The sequence below is a fragment of the Chiloscyllium plagiosum genome, unplaced genomic scaffold, assembly GCF_037043375.1.
Source record: "Chiloscyllium plagiosum isolate Xiang-an unplaced genomic scaffold, Cpla_swu_hap1 HiC_scaffold_9, whole genome shotgun sequence".
Classification (NCBI taxonomy): Eukaryota; Metazoa; Chordata; class Chondrichthyes; order Orectolobiformes; family Hemiscylliidae; genus Chiloscyllium; species Chiloscyllium plagiosum.
Window position 1 is genome coordinate 81,074,654 of NW_028270147.1, and position 17,447 is coordinate 81,092,100.

Consider the following 17,447-nt stretch of genomic DNA (forward strand, 5'->3'; position numbering starts at 1 on the left):
AATGGCAGGAATGAAAGACATGTTTTTTGAACTGGAGGAAACTGAGTAATTGTATTTTCCAAGGATTGGTGTTCAGGCCATTGTTTTTCTGGATTTGTTTTATTGACCTCGAACTGGACATAAAGGGCACAGTTTCAAAACTTGCAGGCAACACTAAACTTGGAAAATTGTGGGGACAATAGTGAGAGACTTTGAAAAGAAACAGGCAGAAGACAACTTTTTATACCGTTAAGTGGTTGGGATTTGCAATGCACCACTCTGGTGTATAATAGAGACAGTTTCAAACCTTGCTTCCAAAGCAACACTTGTTCATTTTCAGAAGCAGAGAAAAGTTACAGGCCTACTGGGAAAGGGCAGGGAATAGGACTTGCCTGCTAAATTGCCCCTATAGAAAGTAAACGCTGATTCAATGAATTACTTGCAATTGTTCTGTAAAGGTTTTAAGGCATGTTTGAGTGATCAGGTTCTTAAACACAAAATCATTGGCTGCTTTACCCCTTGTTCTTGTCCTTCAGTCTCCAAGTGTTGCCCAGTTTTAGACCACTTGAGGTAGATTTCTATGCAATGGCTTCCAAACAAAAAGCAAGGTTTCAAAGGGTTACATAAATGCTTTTGATTTTACAATGTTCCTTTAATTCTTTACTGAATACCACTGATTCATAATGGATTCAATTTCTGTCTTTGTTCTTTGTCCCAAGAGGTGAAGTGCCTGGAAATAGAAGATTGTGGGTCAGAATAAATCTAGAAGAAAGCTTTATACGTTACACTTGACATTGGAAGAAATATATTTCCTGCTGTGTGACTTCATTTCTTTATTTTCCTTTCAAATACAAAGAAAGCCAATCTTGTCCTTTGAGATTACATCATAACTTAAGCTTTATTTCTAAAAATAATGGTTGTTTGTAAACTTGTTTAACTTTTGGGTATGCCAGACTTGATAGAGGCAGTGGGGTCGATTTGTCAACCTTTCAGATATGGCTCCTCAGTGAATGAGTGCAATTGATGATTTGTGTGTTGAAAATATTGACAGAACCGACAACATCATATAAAGCCCGAATATCTGTTACTTCTCAATGTGTCATCAGTGTGTTGTTTATTAACCCACCAAATTATTTGAAGTGTGTAGAAAATAATACAAAGTGATATTTATGTAATGTAGGGAGTGGGGAAAGCTAACGTTACACCCTACCCTCTGTATAAAACAGATAGGGCGGCAACTAGAATTGCTCAGGTTTAATTAACTTGCTCAGGAGATTGCCAGGGTGAACAGTTGCCAATTTTGATCACAACTACGGAGCAGATAGCAAAGATTGAAACCTGACTAGTCAGTGGCCTACTTTTCCACAAGGATGCTGGATTTCTGGTGACATCATTTGGAGCTAAATGCAATTTTGACTCAAAGGTCTTCCCAGGAAACCCCTCAGCCTTTCCTAACAGGTAAAGGTGGTTGCATTATTGGCCTCAAAGAGAGATTCAAGGAGTTTACAAGGCTATGTTGTTTCTCTCCTTTGTGAACCCTGTCCAAGGTGTCCTCTTGGATATATTCCTCACTTGTGGACTGTGTTCAGGCTGACACGCTCGAATCTGCAGCAATTGACGGATGCTGTGTGGCCCCCATCAAGTATTCAGCTGCTTGTCACCTGAACAGTTGGGAAGACTTAAGTGAAGGGGTTACAACAGACAGATTTCATTGCTGGATTATGCGGCATAATTTCAAACTCACCTGGCAACCATTGGCCACTGAGGCAAAACTGGGCTCCATGATTTTTAGTTCCCTCAAGAAACTCACTCTTCATTTTTCCTCCCTCCTGAATTTTAAAATGCACCACTGTTTTGTTGGGGTACTGACAGCTGTCCACTGTCTTACTCAAGAAATCTTGCTTCTTGTTTTAACTCTCCAAGCAGTGTTACCATCACAACATCCTGGTGCCCATCCACTCATAAACCTTCCAGCATAGGACAGTGGATTGTGATCAGCGGTCGGAATCATGGCTGAGTTCCCTCCCTTTACAACCCACCAATGTCCACCTATCCAATCAAAATATTGCCTCTCCATGAGCTTCTGTTGTAAATATTGTAAGCATGAGAAAACCACACAAGAATATGGACTCATTTAGTGACTGAACCCATCTGGAGCTGTTTATGAGAACATCCATCAAGTTATGCAGAAAAGAAATAGGCGAACTTTGATAGAGTGATACATGTTTACTTCATTCGGTTCCTAACTCTTCCAGGATAAGACAGTATGCACGAAAAGGCCACTGCAGTCATTTTTTTTTAGCTTTACCAGTACATTAATGTTCTGATAACAAAAGAGGGAAAAAACGCAACACCCATATTACTTCAGATGTTTCACTCCCAATGGCACACTTTATAAAATCAACACGATGGTTTTGATAGTTAATGGTTAAATGCTTGCTTCTGAGTTGGATTAAGATTGAAATAAAGCATTGTTTGCATTATTGCAGTTGCTGGGTTTAAAATCACCATTTAAAATCATTGCTAAGATGATATAATGCCCTGAGTAACATGTATGCAGTAGAGGGCTGCATTTCTCATCATGTTATGAATAAAATTTTGGCTCTCTATAAATGAAGATGTTGATGCTATTTTTGTTCAGTTGGTTACTCAGATCAACGATTCCTCCATTTTTAGGGAAGAAAAGCATTATAAGGAGGAAAAGCGGCAATGATAGTATCAGTTTGGTCTTAATCACATTTGGACAAGCTCCAACCTCTTCCCCTTGAGCAAGCCAGTCATGGCATTATATCATCGATAGCAGCTGTCAGATCATGAAGAGTTCAAACCATTGGAAAGAATATTTGTTATGCACAAAGCAGAATAATAATGAAAATGTTCACTTTCAATAATGAACAACACTTTGAATTTCAGTATCTGCTTCATTTAGGTGTTGAATTGAAATAGCACTTTGGTAACAACTTGACTTTTTCCATTTGGTACTACAACCTCCAAATATGATTATTTTATGATTTTGCCTTCAGAAAAAAATTCTGTTAGTTAAAACGTTAAAAGTGAATGCACTAATTTTGAAAGGCATAACTTTCTGGTTTTACTGATCCAGCCCAGAACAAATGGATCCTCACCTTTAAGTGTCAAGCTAAATAATCCATCTGTATAATTATCAGTTAAAGTTATTTGTGACAAGGTGGCATCCATATTGAGTCAACTTATTCTTATTTCGCCATGGCAAGACAAATGGAGGGAATAAAGCTGTCTTACAGTTGCATTAGATAGAGCTTGGCACGATCTTTTGACCAAGAAAGGGAGTTATTAATACAGTTTAATCAGAAATGGAATTGTTTTCCTCAGGCAGGAATGACAGTATTTTGTATTAATGGCAAACCTTTAACTTGGCATTACTTAGTCACTGTTTCTCCATTGGATCCTCTCTGTTTAACCTTGGTAGTGTCCTGCACTGTGGGCTTTAGCCCTCACCTAGGCTTCTCACTGATTTCTTATGATAACAATAGAAGTCATGAAGCATTTACTGAGACTCTTGGTATGAAATTGTCTTTCAAGATAAGACTATGCACGCTCAACTAAGACTATTAACACTCATGCATTACATGGAATATATTTAATAATGTGCATGCACTGGTTATACAATTGGCAGTACAGGAACAATTCTTAAGCATTTACTTTAAATGTTTTGACTAATATTAGAGACATAGTTTATGAGATGGGCAAGGTAGACAATTCAGACAAATCATTCCATTTCAATTGTTTGAGCAAACAATTTTTCTAGTATTTCGTTTATGTTTTAAGTATGTGTTTATGGTTTATCTTTTCTGTGACACTATATCATATGTTTTTATTATCAGGATTACACGAGGACAGTATAGAACCTCATTAGTACAGTGTATAAGCCTATATTAACTTGCAACAAAGGAAATTTAAGTCATTGTTAAGAAATTCATAGTTCTATATTGAAGCTCATCTAAGCATAATACTCCTTATCATGACAGTACAGTCCCTCTTAAGTTCAATCGACTTAGACAAATGATTGATGCACAAATTGAAATCGTTCAATCAGACAGTTCTTGATAAGTGCTGCTATGTGGGCTAAGCAGCATTTCTATCAGATTGTTTGACTTCCTTCAGACATTTCCTTTCTTAAAACGCTTCACTTATTCCAGCAAAATACAATACGTATCAAGTTGGTAAGTGCTACTCTCTATGGCTGTTTCACCTCCATCCTCTTTTGTTTTCCTTCAAGTCATCCAACACATTCCAGCCATTCTGTGACAGAGTTGGTTTAATCTTGGCATCGCTAGCAGATGCCCATCATCTGATGGAGAAATACCAATATTTCCAGGTAGAAAAGAGAAGAATAAGTGTCACAAGTCTCTGAGATGATGTTGAGGCTATCCTGTTTCATGTTTATTGTCTGCTGACACCAGTAAATGACAAAAACAACACTCTTGTATAACTTTAAATGATATTTGGAAACTTTGGCACAAAACCGTGTGGATCTATTGCATTATGTCTAACCTGGATTTGTTAGTCAAGATTATAATTGGATATATCTCAGCATGAACTGTTTGGATCTTTTACAGCAGTGGAAAAATCATGAATTCAGGCACTTTCTGGTTTACTAAGTTACTTAATTTGAGTGTAAAGTGTTAAAAAGGCCTTGTATTTATGTTGAGTTAACTGATTATAATAGTTATCATTTAGACATATTGTCCAAAATGTGTCTCAAGGTTCATCTTCCTTGCTTTCACGTATGTTTGAACTAAATCTACCTGACATGATATGGTTAAAAATCCACTACAGTAAAGTGCCTATGCTCAGCCTGCTTCTGTCAGTGAAATATTTGTGATACAATGCTGTGTTGCCACTGAAATATCATTAATTATTGAGGAATTAATTTGCACACTCTCACTGAACAATGTGCTAGTCCTTGGAAGTTACTTTTCAGGTGAAAAAGGGAGATTTGTTTTTTATACCTAAATGCTTTAGTGCGATTAGATGAATGATGGTATGAACTTGTGCCAGTCTTCATCCGAGTGTACAGTGCAGTCTACAATTTAGTTGGAATAACCACACCTCACCACAATAAAGTTGATGATCTGTATGAGCAACATAAACTGCCTGAATGAATGGTTTATAAAGACCCGTATCTACGTAAAGCTATGAAAATGTATGGGCTGCATCTGCTGATTTATGCATTGCATACTCTGCCCATTGGCATGCTTCTGTAGGTTAAAGTAAACTCTCAAAATATTTACTGTAGATTAAAAGCGTACCCTTAGTGAAGTGTGATATATTCGTAGTGGGCTTCAATAGTAAGTATACAAACTTTGATAACCCCAATTAAAAACCTTCCTTAACATTTGTTCTCTAAACTGTTACAGAGATTCTGTTTTCTCAATATAGGAATGATGAAAGGTGCTTGCTTAGAGGAAGGTCTAGGATCTCTTTACTTTCTGTCTTTTATCTACAGGTGTTTTTTTTCCCAATTCTTGTCCTGATGGTGACAGCAATACTAAAGGAATGATTTGAATTGCCCAAAAATTTATTTGAAGCCACATGGTCATTTATCATTGGATATAATCTTTGGAAAAATAAAGAAAAAAAAAGCACACATGAAAGACAAGCACAACATTAAAAGGTACACTTTCCCATAGATGGTACCTGTTTATTTCAGGGCTATGCAAAGACAAGTGTTAGATTTAATTGATGTCAGCATGGTGCCCAAAGCTTTAAAGAAATAACACTTGGAATATTTTGTTTTAGCTAACAGCAGTGAGAGAATATTCGGTTAGCGACTATGTAGAGATATCAATGATTTTATTCCACCCTCCCTTTGCACAGCCCAGCTACATTGTTACTTTATCAGCTCCAGATACAGTTCAGATTTCAGAAACCTGCTGAATGAATCCTTCTCCATCAAATTCAGCACTCTCTTCTGAGCCAGTTCAAAGGTTGAAGGTGAAGGATCAACAAGGCTCTTCACGGTCATCTCCTTGGTGTAGTGATCAACATTGATCTGCAGAACAGGAGGTGAAAACTCAAGATGTGTACTTGTTAGATGTGAAGCATCATTTTTGGAACAGGAATGTTCATTAAGAATCTTTGGGTTAAAGTCAGATTTTTTTGTTGTGGTATTATTTTGTTTGATGCAGTGCTTTTGCCTGAAACATCAATTCTCCTGCTCCTCGGATGCTGCCCGACCACCTGATGATATCTGCCACCTCTGCTAGTATGTGGCACAGACTATAAAAAATTATTTGTGAAAGTTTACTCCCACGATTCCTCCTTTGTCTATATTGTGTCAAGCTGCTATCTAAAAATCAGTGGTCAAGTCAGACCACTAGTGAGTGAGTCTAAATAGAAAAGGTACATGGCTAATTAACAAGATGGATTGCTAAATGATATCAATCAGTACAGTTTACATTACTAGTCAGGCACTTTCGGGAATGGTACAGAATTACGAAGGACTTTTGGGAATGGTACAGAATACATCTGCTTCCTGCAAAGGCGAGCATAGAATTCCTGTCTTCATCCAAAGACTGCATGCAACATAATTAGATTGGTCAGAGTTACTGATCAGCCATGACTTTAGAGACTGATGGAGCAGGCTAAAAGAGTTGAAAGACTACTCCTGCTCCTAAATTTTACTTGGGCAGTGCAACTTTAACATTCAGGACCATTACTCTATGGAACACTTGCTTTAAAATCAAGTACATTTGGAAATTCAGCATGGTTAAAAATTGAACGTTTCATGTGATCTTTGCATTCAGAGTATTTCTGAAGACATAGCACTATAAGCAAACCTAGAAATGCACTTCATGCACACTATCAACATTATCATGAGGATTATTTATTTCATGATAAGAACGTTTATGGATGTTTATAAAGGCTTTCTCAAGTGGAATAAGGATTATATTTTGTCTAGTTTTCCTATAAAGTATGAATTAATCATGTTATGAAAGCATGTCCTGCATTCTTATTTGTAAGTAGAGAATTATTTTGTGAGCAGAGTTTACAATGGAGATCTTCATAATAACTGACCTCAAACTTACAATATGTCAGCAACTGTCCCTTACACTGCCACTATGTTTCATAACTCTATCAATGTGGAGTCCCAATACATTCCAGGTGTTATGATGTGCATGGTGTCTGATCACCATTGACTAATCTTCTCTGGGGTTATGATATAATTTTAACATTACCTCTTGCAGAAAGGCCTTATTGTTTCCCAAGGCAAATAAAACTTTCTGGTCTTGGAACACTACGGATGGAAATAATGCTTTAATAATATCTAGTCTCTGTTACTGCTTTTCATGTTAGAACCAACTGATTTGTTTTTTGATAGTTTTATAATGAACCAGATCAATCACTGCAATGCATAGAAAAATGACATGAGCGTTCTGATTTCAAATCTGAAGCACAAAGCTATTAAATGCTGATTAAATTGTATTCTTCACTAAAATGACTTCCTTGATGAAGTGAAAGCCAGCAATAACTATGTGAAGGGAAATAATAATAGATTCCCCATGTTCAGTTAGAAAGAGAGTAGTTCCAACCATCCAGCTCAGTAACGTCCTCATGATCCGGCCCATCCCATCTGTCCACACCTTCCTTCCCACCTTCTGCTCCACCGTCCCCTCTGACCGGTTACCTTCCCCCTACCTCCATCCACCTATTGCACTCACAGCTATCTTTCCCCCAGCCCTAACCCCCTCCCATTTATCTCTCCACCCCCGAGGCTCCCAGCCTCATTCCTGATGAAGGGCTTTTGTCTGAAACGTCGATTTTCATGCTCCTCAGATGCTGCCTGACCTGCTGGGCTTTTCCAGCACGACACTCTCGACTGCTATATTTCCATGTCAAACAAAGGCACATTTGCACCTTCTCCTCTGTGGATTGACCAACCTCTTTTGGAGCCTCTTTTTCAATGAAATCCTCATAGATCTTCTTTGCCTTGGAAGCCAGCTTAATGGGTGATTTGGTTGCTTTGTAGTCCTCACAGGCCATCCAGAACTCAATGTTCTCCTCGCTATGTTCTGACTGGAGGAAAGATTTGAAGGCAGCCTGCCCATCTGGAAACAAATCAGTGGAAAATATCTTTCTAAGTTTATCATGTTCACCACAGCCATCAGCTGGAATAGATTAAATGAGAAAATTTCATGATTTAATCACAAACACTTTCATTCTACTGTCGATTAAATCTGGCTACGGTGTTTGACATTCTTGGCCATATGTGGTTGATACCATATATGAGAAAGTTTGGTAACTGTTTTGATATGGACCATTGCGGTGAAAAACGTTGTCCAGATGTCAGCAAAGGGCAAACAACACAAGAGATGACCAACCAGCATCCCCTGATGTGAGCAACATTTGTGTTCAACTCTGCAGTTCAGATAACCACAGATTAAAATCTGTTGTTTGAGTTCAAAAGTTTTTATAAGACACATCATAAAATGTCATTTCAACAAATGCCAATGTTTTGACATGTCTGGTTTCAGTGATCTTTTGAGCGCCAGAATGTTATCAATGTAAAATTAGGAGGAGAAATTCCATAAACCTGGATAGCAGGCAATTTTTTATGAGGTTTAATGGTCTGGGTGCCGTAGCTGAAGAAATAGCATAACCCTCTCGGCACTGCAATGTGCCTGCCACTGCGCCTCACTGAAGGCAATGGGAAGGAGCTACTGCTTGGCAGATAGGAGTAAAATGTCAGTGACAGGATGCTGTTGAAGAGAACCTCAGGAATGATCTCCATCTGTCTGTTTCCAAGAGGAGGGTATTTCAGAAGGGGCTTGCAATTGGCCAGGGTGAGCTTGTCTCAAGGAAGATCTGCGTGCTCTTCCCAAAACTTACCCTTTCTGACCTAATTGCTCACTTCAGATTGTCATCACCCGGTGCACTCAAACCACTACTTAAAACAACAGTAGTGTGATTTGTTTTTCATTGCTAGAAATACTGAATATTACTTTGTTAAGCTTTTCTAAAAATTATGTACATTTACATAGAATTTACAGCACAGAAATAGACGATCTGGCTCAATGGTTTTATTTCAACAACCTACACGAGCCTTGGAGTACCTTATTTATGAACCCCTCTCAGTATACCATTCTATTCCTTTTTCTGATCTGTATTTGCCTATCTTCCCAAATATATTTATACTATGCATGTCAACAGTGGTAGGACGTTCCACATTCTAACTGAGCAAATGCACTTTCCCCTTTCTTCCGTACCAACTTATTAGTGGCTATTTTATATTTGTAGCCGCTGGTTTTAAACAATTCACAAGTGGAAACATCTTTGCAACATCCATCAACCCTCCATATAATTATATGGAGCTCCATCAGGTCATTCCCCCAGTCTTCCATTTTCTAGAGAAATTATCCTGCTCATCTTTCCTGCTAATTATAAATCCTCAGTTGTGGTACAATTTATGTAAATTATTTTTACTTCTTCTGCAATGTCGCTATATTTTGTAACAAGAAGAGAAACACTGTGTACAGTATGCCATGTGATCTAACTAAGGTTCTTTATGTATTTCCCATAACATTTAAACTTTATCCCTATAAGCGTGAACCTGAGTCCTTTGCATTTTGGGGAGCTAATAATTTTTGTGAATTGTAAATACATACCCTCAAATTCCATTTGCTCCTTTGTCCCATTTGGAAACTTATTTTACAAGGGATATGTGAGCTCCTTAATCTTCCTATCAAAATGCACCACGACACTTGTTTATAATAAAACGCCTTTATTATTTACATTCTCATCCCACAAAGATTATTAGTACCTTAATTTATGAAAATGGTTTCCAAAACATGAATTATGCCTCCCCAATTTATTATCATCCACATATTAAAATTGTACTACCAAATACAGAAGATTTACATGTTCCTTTTAAATGGTAGAATGAATTTGGGGAGTCAGGCACATAGTTAGGTTCAGCAGAATTTCCAGCTTCTGATTTGCTCTCGTAGCCATAGTAACTGTACAGCTGGTCTGCTTAATTTTCTGGTCAATGGCTAAAATGTTTTTAATGGGGCATTTGATGGTAGTTGTCGAATGTCATGGGAAGGAAGTTAGACATATGCTTGCCTGGCAGATGCTTGCCTGGCATGAATATTATGTGCCAATTAGCTCCTCAAACTCAACTCTGGGTCTTGAACTGCTTCATTATCTGAGGAGTTGCCAGTGATATTGAACAATAAGACCATAAGACCATAAGGCATAGGAGTGGAAGTAAGGCCATTCGGTCCATCGAGTCCACTCCGCCATTCAATCATGGCTGATGGGCATTTCAACTCCACTTACCCGCATTCTCCCCGTAGCCCTTAATTCCTTGTGACATCAAGAATTTATCAATCTTCTGCCTTGAAGACATTTAGCGTCCCGGCCTCCACTGCACTCTGCGGCAATGAATTCCACAGGCCCACCACTCTCTGGCTGAAGAAATATCTCTGCATTTCTGTTCTGAATTTACCCCCTCTAATTCTAAGGCTGTGTCCACGGGTCCTAGTCTCCTCGCCTAACGGAAATAATTTCCTAGCGTCCACCCTCCCCAAGCCATGTATTATCTTGTAAGTTTCTATTAGGTCTCCCCTTAATCTTCTAAACTCCAATGAATACAATCCCAGGATCCTCAGCCGTTCCTCATATGTTAGACCTACCATTCCAGGGATCATCTGTGTGAATCTCCGCTGGACACGCTCCAGTGCCAGTATGTCCTTCCTGAGATGTGGGGACCAAAACTGGACACAGTACTCCAAATGGGGCCTAACCAGAGCTTTATAAAGTCTCAGTAGCACAACGGTGCTTTTATATTCCAACCCTCTTGAGATAATTGACAACATACCATACATTTAGTGCACAAAATGCCATGCAAGGACTGCACAAAACACTATACAGGACAAACAGGAAGACAGCTAACAATCCGCATACATGAACATCAACTAGCCACGAAACGACACGACCAGCTATCCTTAGTAGCCACACACGCAGACAACAAGCAACATGAATTCGACTGGGACAACACTACTATCATAGGGCAAGCCAGACAGAGAACAGCCAGGGAATTCCTCGAAGCATGGCATTCATCCACAAACTCCATCAACAAACACATCGACCTGGACCCAATATACCAACCACTACACCGGACAGCTGAAACTGACAACCAGAAGCGGCAGGGACAGACCACTATAAACACCGGAGGAAACATCAAAGAAGCGCTTTGCAGCAGGCTCCCAAGCACTGATGATGTCGCCTAGCCAGGGGACAAAACGTTTGCAACAAAAACTTCCAGCTCGGCGAACAGAACCACAGCAGTGACAACATTGCATTTGCTTTCTTAATCACGGACTCAACCTGCATGTTTACCTTTAGAGAATCATCAACTAGCACTCTCAGATCCCTCTGTACTTTGGCTTTACGAATTTTCTCACCGTTTAGAAAGTAGTCCATGCTTGCATTCTTTTTTCCAAAGTGCAATTATCAACAGGCAATCCCACTTCTGAATTTAAGGTGGAAGGTAGGTCATTGGTGAAGCAGCCAAAAATAGTTTGGCACAGGACACTAGCTTTATGGACTCATATCACTGTGGCCTGGGGTTGAAACCTCCAGCAGTGAACTTTGTGTAAGTTATTACTCCAGCCAGTGGAGGGTTTCTCCACACAGTCCCCATTAACTTTAATTTGACTAGGGCTCCTTGACATCACTTAGGATAAAGTGAGGGCTGCAGATGCTGAGATCAGAATCAAAAACTGTGGCGCTAGAAAAGCACAGTGGGTCAGGCAGCATCCAAGGAGAAGGAGAGTCAACATTTTGAGTATAAGCTCTTCAACAGGAATGTGGGGGGTCCTAAGGGGGCTGAGAGATAAATGATAAATGGGAGGAGCTGGGGCTGGGGGGAAGGTACCTAGGAATATGATAGCTAGGAATGGATGAAGGTGGGGGGGAGGTGTGGTGGTGATAGGTTGGAGTGGAAGGTGGAGTGGATACGTGGGAAGGAAGATGCACAGGTAGGACAGGTGGTGTTGAATTGGCAGGTTGGATCTGGGATAAGGTGGGGGAAGGGAGATGAGGAAACTGGTGAAATCAACATTGATTCGGTGTGGTTGGAGGGTCTCAAGATGGAGGATGAGGTGTTCTTTCTCCAGTTGCCATTTGGCTAGGATTTGGCAGTGGAGGAGGCCCGTGACTTGCCTGTCCTTGGCAGAGTGGGAGGGGGAGTTGAAGTGATCAGCCACAGGGTGTGGGGTTGTTTAGTACCCTAAAGATGTTCTTTGAAACATTTCACAAGTTGGTGTCCTGTCTCCCCAATGTAGAGGAGATCACATCGAGAGCAATGGACACAGTAGATGAGGCATTTGGAGGTGCAAGAAAATCTCTGCCAGATGTGAAAAGATCCTTTGGGGCCTTGGATGGAGGTGTGGGTGCACCTTGACGTCACACTTAGTCAAATGTTGCCTTGATGTTAGTTACTCTCATCTCACCTTGGGATTTCAGCTCTCATGCCTATATTTGGACTAAGGCTATAATAACATGTAGAACTGAATGGTTCTTGTGGAGTACTCAAATCTGAGCATTCATGAGTGGTTCAGATTAGATTACCTGCAGTATGGAAACAGGCCTCTTTGGTCCACACTGACCCGCCGAGGAGTAACCCACCCAGACCCATTCCCCTACCCTATATTCACCCCTGACACTATGGGCAATTTAGCGTGGCCAATTCACCTGACCTGCATATCTTTGGACTGTGGGAGGAAACCGGAGCACCCGGTGGAAACCCACGCAGACACGAGGGGAATGTGTAAACTCCACACAGACAGTCGCCCGAGGCTGGAATTGAACCTGGATCTCTGGGGCTGTGAGGCAGCAGTGCTAACCACTGAGCTAGCGTGCCGTCCCTAAGTAAGTATTCCTATTCAACTGTCCAATTATTGCACCATGAATCTGCTGATGATTGAGAACAGATCGGTGGTACAGTAATTGGTCAAATTGAATTTATCCTACTGTTTGCAGACAGGATTCAGCTGGGCAATTTTCCACTCTGGGTTGATGTCATTGTTGTAGCTATACTGGAACAGCTTGATTAGGGGATTGCCCAGTTCAGGAGCCTAGGCCATCGGCACTGCAATCCGGTTATTAGCAGGCTCATAGTGTCTACAGCCACTTCTTGATACCATGTAGAGTGAATTAAATCAGCTGAAGAGTGGATTCAGCTCTGGTGGAACCTTTAGTAGTGAGTCAAGCCAGCTCATCCAATGGGCACTTCAGGCTGAATGTGATAACCTTGTCTTTTTCACTGATAGGCTGAGTTCTGCAATCATTGAAGATGAACATATCCAAATCCATCCCCCTCCTCCTGTGGGTTGTACAATCGTCTGTCGTCTTTCACAACTGGATGTGACAGTGCAAAGCTTTGATCTGATCTGTTTGTTATCAGATCATTTATCACTGTCTACAGAGTGAGGCTTCCCTTTGAACGTACACGCAACCCAGAGCTGTAGCTTCACCAGATTAGCGCCTTATATTTAGATATGCCTGATGTTACGTCTGACATAGTCTGCTGCCACCCTCATTGAACCAGGGTTGCTGCTTGGCTTGAGGGTCATGGTGGGGTGAAAGATATATAACCAGACCACGAAATTACAGATTGTGGTGGAATGTAATTCTGCTACTGGGTCATTTCGCTATCATAAAAGTGCTAAATGAAGACAAGATGTTGTTATTATGCTACACCAAAACATCTATGTTCTGAAAGAAACATAAAGTGACCACATTTTTTGAGATTTTTAAAACGGATTATCAATAAGGATTTCTTACAGTTGTTCATCAGAAGCTTCTCCAGAGATTCACGCCACTTCAGTGCCTCTAGTGGGGAAGGCCTACAAAACAAAACAATGTATTATTTTAAGAAAGTAAAGACTCACATGTTCAACCCACTTTCAAATGGCAGTCATTAGATAAACAGTATGACTAAATAAGTGTAGAGATAAATTTGCGAAATAGCTGTTGTGGTTTATTGGATATTATGAATACCAGCAGGTGATGAATTTTATTTTCATATCTTGATATTATACTTCCCAGAACAATGGAGAGTGTCTCCCTCAAAACAGCAGCTTGTATCTATACAGCTCTAGCAACATTCTCCTGGAGTGATTCACAGAGGCATACATCAAAATGGTTGCTAAGCTAAATACTAAAGAGGCATTTTGGCTCACCTTATTTGGGTTTTGTGCATTGCCACAGATATTAATGAAGTTTTTTTTTGGCTTCTCTGTGCAGTTAAAATATACTTGGTATGTCTTGGTTTAGTTTAATTGAGCAGTCCTACCCACCAGGAATTTCATACGCAGCAAGCTTCAAAATTAGTTTCACTGCCTTCATTACAACATCTTTAGCATCAGTTTTACCATCAAAAATAACTGAAAGAACTGGGAATGCTGTAAATCAGAAACAAAAGCAGAAATTGCTGGAAAAGCTCTAGCAAGTCTGGTAGCATCTGTAGAGAGAAAGCAGATGTAATATTTTGGATCAAGTAGCCCTCCCTTAGAGCTGATGGTAGCCAGGAAAATGTCATTTTATGTACAGAAGATAGGGGCAAACGGGTAAAGAGGAAACAATAGGTGAGAATAAAGCCCAAAAGAGAGAGAAGAGTTGGAGTAGATAACAATCTGGCACAAGAGGGTGAATTATTAGTGTCAACGGTGTATTGTGTGTAATAGCAAACTATGTGATAACAAGGCCTGGTGTGTGGGGATTGGGGGGGGAGAAGGACATGGGAGGGTTTAAGCACTAAAGTTATTGGACTTGATATTGAGTCCAGAAGGCTGCAGGGTCTCCAAGAGGAAAATGATGTGCTATTTGTCCAGGTGGAGTTTCACTTTGCTGGAGCACTGCAGCAAGCCTGAGATAGAGATCGTCAAACCATAAACCATAACCATCAAAAATATTGGGTTTGCGAGTGTTCCACACAGCAGTATTGAACAAGGCAAATATTTTGTGACATTACATAACAACCTCATTTCTCCAAATGAGACGGGCAAGGACTATTTTGTTTAGATAACTGATCATTTGGATAACTGATCTGATTGTAAACAAAGAAAGCATTTATGAGATCATGTTCGGATAATCCGAAATTCAGATAATTGATGTTTGGATAAGCAAGGTTATTCTGTATAATGCTCTTTCCTATCAGATTCTGATCATACTGTTTAATCTTACCAAAAGTTCCAGCTTTCTAATTGTGAAATTCATAGCCAACGTTTATGGACTTGAAATTCTTCCGCCAGGAGGTAAAAGTAAGCTATTGTTAAATTCTTGCAGGGCAGTTTGCTTAATTATTAAATTCATAATTTAGGTGGAACTGAAAAGACAGCCATTTCTTGCTTACAAGAATTTGACCTCTACAGTACATTTTGTCAGGTAGATGAATTTATTTGTTCAAGATAGTCCTTTCCCCCATCTAGATATTGTGCCACACACCTGTAAAAGTTGTGGTGATTATTAACACATGGCTTGCTCCAGCAGATAAATGGGAATATCCTTAATACAAGGACTGCCAATGAAATCACCAGCGTTTTTCTCTGCATTGTTGTTATTTATTTTATTCATATGCTCTGAATCTTTCCACACTTAGGCAAACAGGAATACTACCAGTTACAAAACATACAAAATGGGCGGTATAGTGGTTAGCACTACTGCCTCACAGCACAGGGACCCAGGTTCGACTCCAGGCTCGGGTAACTGTCTGTGTGGAGTTTGCACATTCTTCCTGTGTCTGCATGGGTTTCCTCCGGGTGCTCTGGTTTCCACCAACAATCTAAAGATCTACAGGATAGGTGGATTGGCCATGCTAAATTGCCCATAGTGTTCAGGGATGTGTAGGTTAGGTACATTAGTTAGAGGTAAAGGTAGAGTAATAGGGTAAGGGAATGGGTCTGGGTGGGTTACTCTTCGGAGGGTTGGTGTGGACTTGTTGGGCCGAAAGGCGTTTCCACACTGTAGGGATCCTATTTCACTTGCTCCAACCGTATGTAAACCAGAAAGCAAACAGCTTTCTCTCAGTAATGATCTGGGACCCACTGGGAATGCATTCACAATTTTTATAGTTTGTTCCCAAGATTTTCTATTTCCTGCATCTTATCATGTCATCGATATTACTGCCACTGAGATTAAAGGAATAGTCTTCACATCCTAGTGATTAATTTAACCCACTTTTTGCCTTTCGCTGAGAAAGTTGTGGGTTTAAATCCAGTGCCAGAACTTGAATGTAAAATCTCTAGCTACATTGTTGAAACAGTGGTTTAGATCAGACATGAAACTGGAGCATTAGTCAAATGAATCTAAAAAGGTCTAATGTATGATTTGAAGAGGAATTACTGGCTAATGTGCCTCCCGTAGCTTCATCAAAAAGAGACTAGAAGGTCACTTATTGGAGATCTGTAGGATTTTGTAGACATAATGCAATGTAACTTCCAATTTTTCATTCTTATGGAAATTACTTTCAAAGATGACATGTTGTATTTGGCGTTTTGCACACATTTAACACAGAAGAAATGCAAACAGTCAGAAATGAATTATCTTTATTTACATGAAATCTGTCAGCAGATAGCAGTCAATACTAAATCAGGATTACAAAGTGCCTTTTTATGTGTCGAGCAGGATTGAATTATTCATTATTAAGGGCAGGTCAGTATTCCAAATACAAGGAGGCTTGAGATAATCTTTTCCTCTCAACTGCTGTTGTGTTTTGATTGAAACTGTGTTTTATCCAGAATCAATTTTACATGAAATACTGTCTCACCTTAGTATCAGATTAAGTGGCATTCAGGTTAATTTAGCAGGAAGTTGCTGCCTAGTTATTGCGGAGAGAAACACTCACTTCATGATCACCCACAGAGTGATTTCCAAAGGCCCACAGTGCACAATTCATATTTTTTCCCCTCAAAGAATCAGTCTCACGCAACATTGATTTTTGGATCATTAATCAGGACTATCCATTAGACAAGCAATTCTCAACAGTCCAAAATTTACTGTTCCAGACCAATGAACAGCGCACACGTAGGCTTGCCCTTGTCTCTAATCTTGACAATATTCGGTGCCACAAGTTATTGGAAGTGGGACAGGGAAATAGTGCACTCCCTTTACAGGAAATCTGGAACTTGAGTGATCCAGACAACCCACTGTGGAGCTCTTTAAATAATGAGATTGTAGGACTGCGAAGTAATCAGCACAAGGACAAAGGAGGAAACGTAAATCAGAGTGTTGAATTCAATATCGAATCCAAGTACAGAAAATGGAATAAAGAGAGGAAAAACAGATTAGATTAAGACAAGCAAGGAAAAAGACAGTATAAAAATGTTTTTTTTAAAACATTTTCAATTATTAAAATCTAAAAGAACATGATTCTACACTTACCTTAGTTTTATTTTACTTATTTAACAGAAAAGCAACAC

General features: G+C 39.7%; 1 protein-coding gene across 1 annotated transcript in view; it reads right to left on the minus strand.

The window, feature by feature from the left end:
• Window positions 1-3,583: 3,583 nt before the first annotated feature.
• LOC122554580 (regulator of G protein signaling 5-like) overlaps window positions 3,584-17,447 on the minus strand; it is a 45,851-nt gene continuing 31,987 nt past the window's right edge. The window contains exons 3-5 of the mRNA XM_043699841.2: window positions 13,813-13,874; window positions 7,903-8,069; window positions 3,584-6,013 (exon numbers count right to left, since the gene is read on the minus strand). Coding sequence (XP_043555776.1) covers window positions 5,852-6,013; window positions 7,903-8,069; window positions 13,813-13,874 — 391 coding nt within the window. The 3' untranslated portion in view covers window positions 3,584-5,851. The remainder of the gene's footprint in view (window positions 6,014-7,902; window positions 8,070-13,812; window positions 13,875-17,447) is intronic.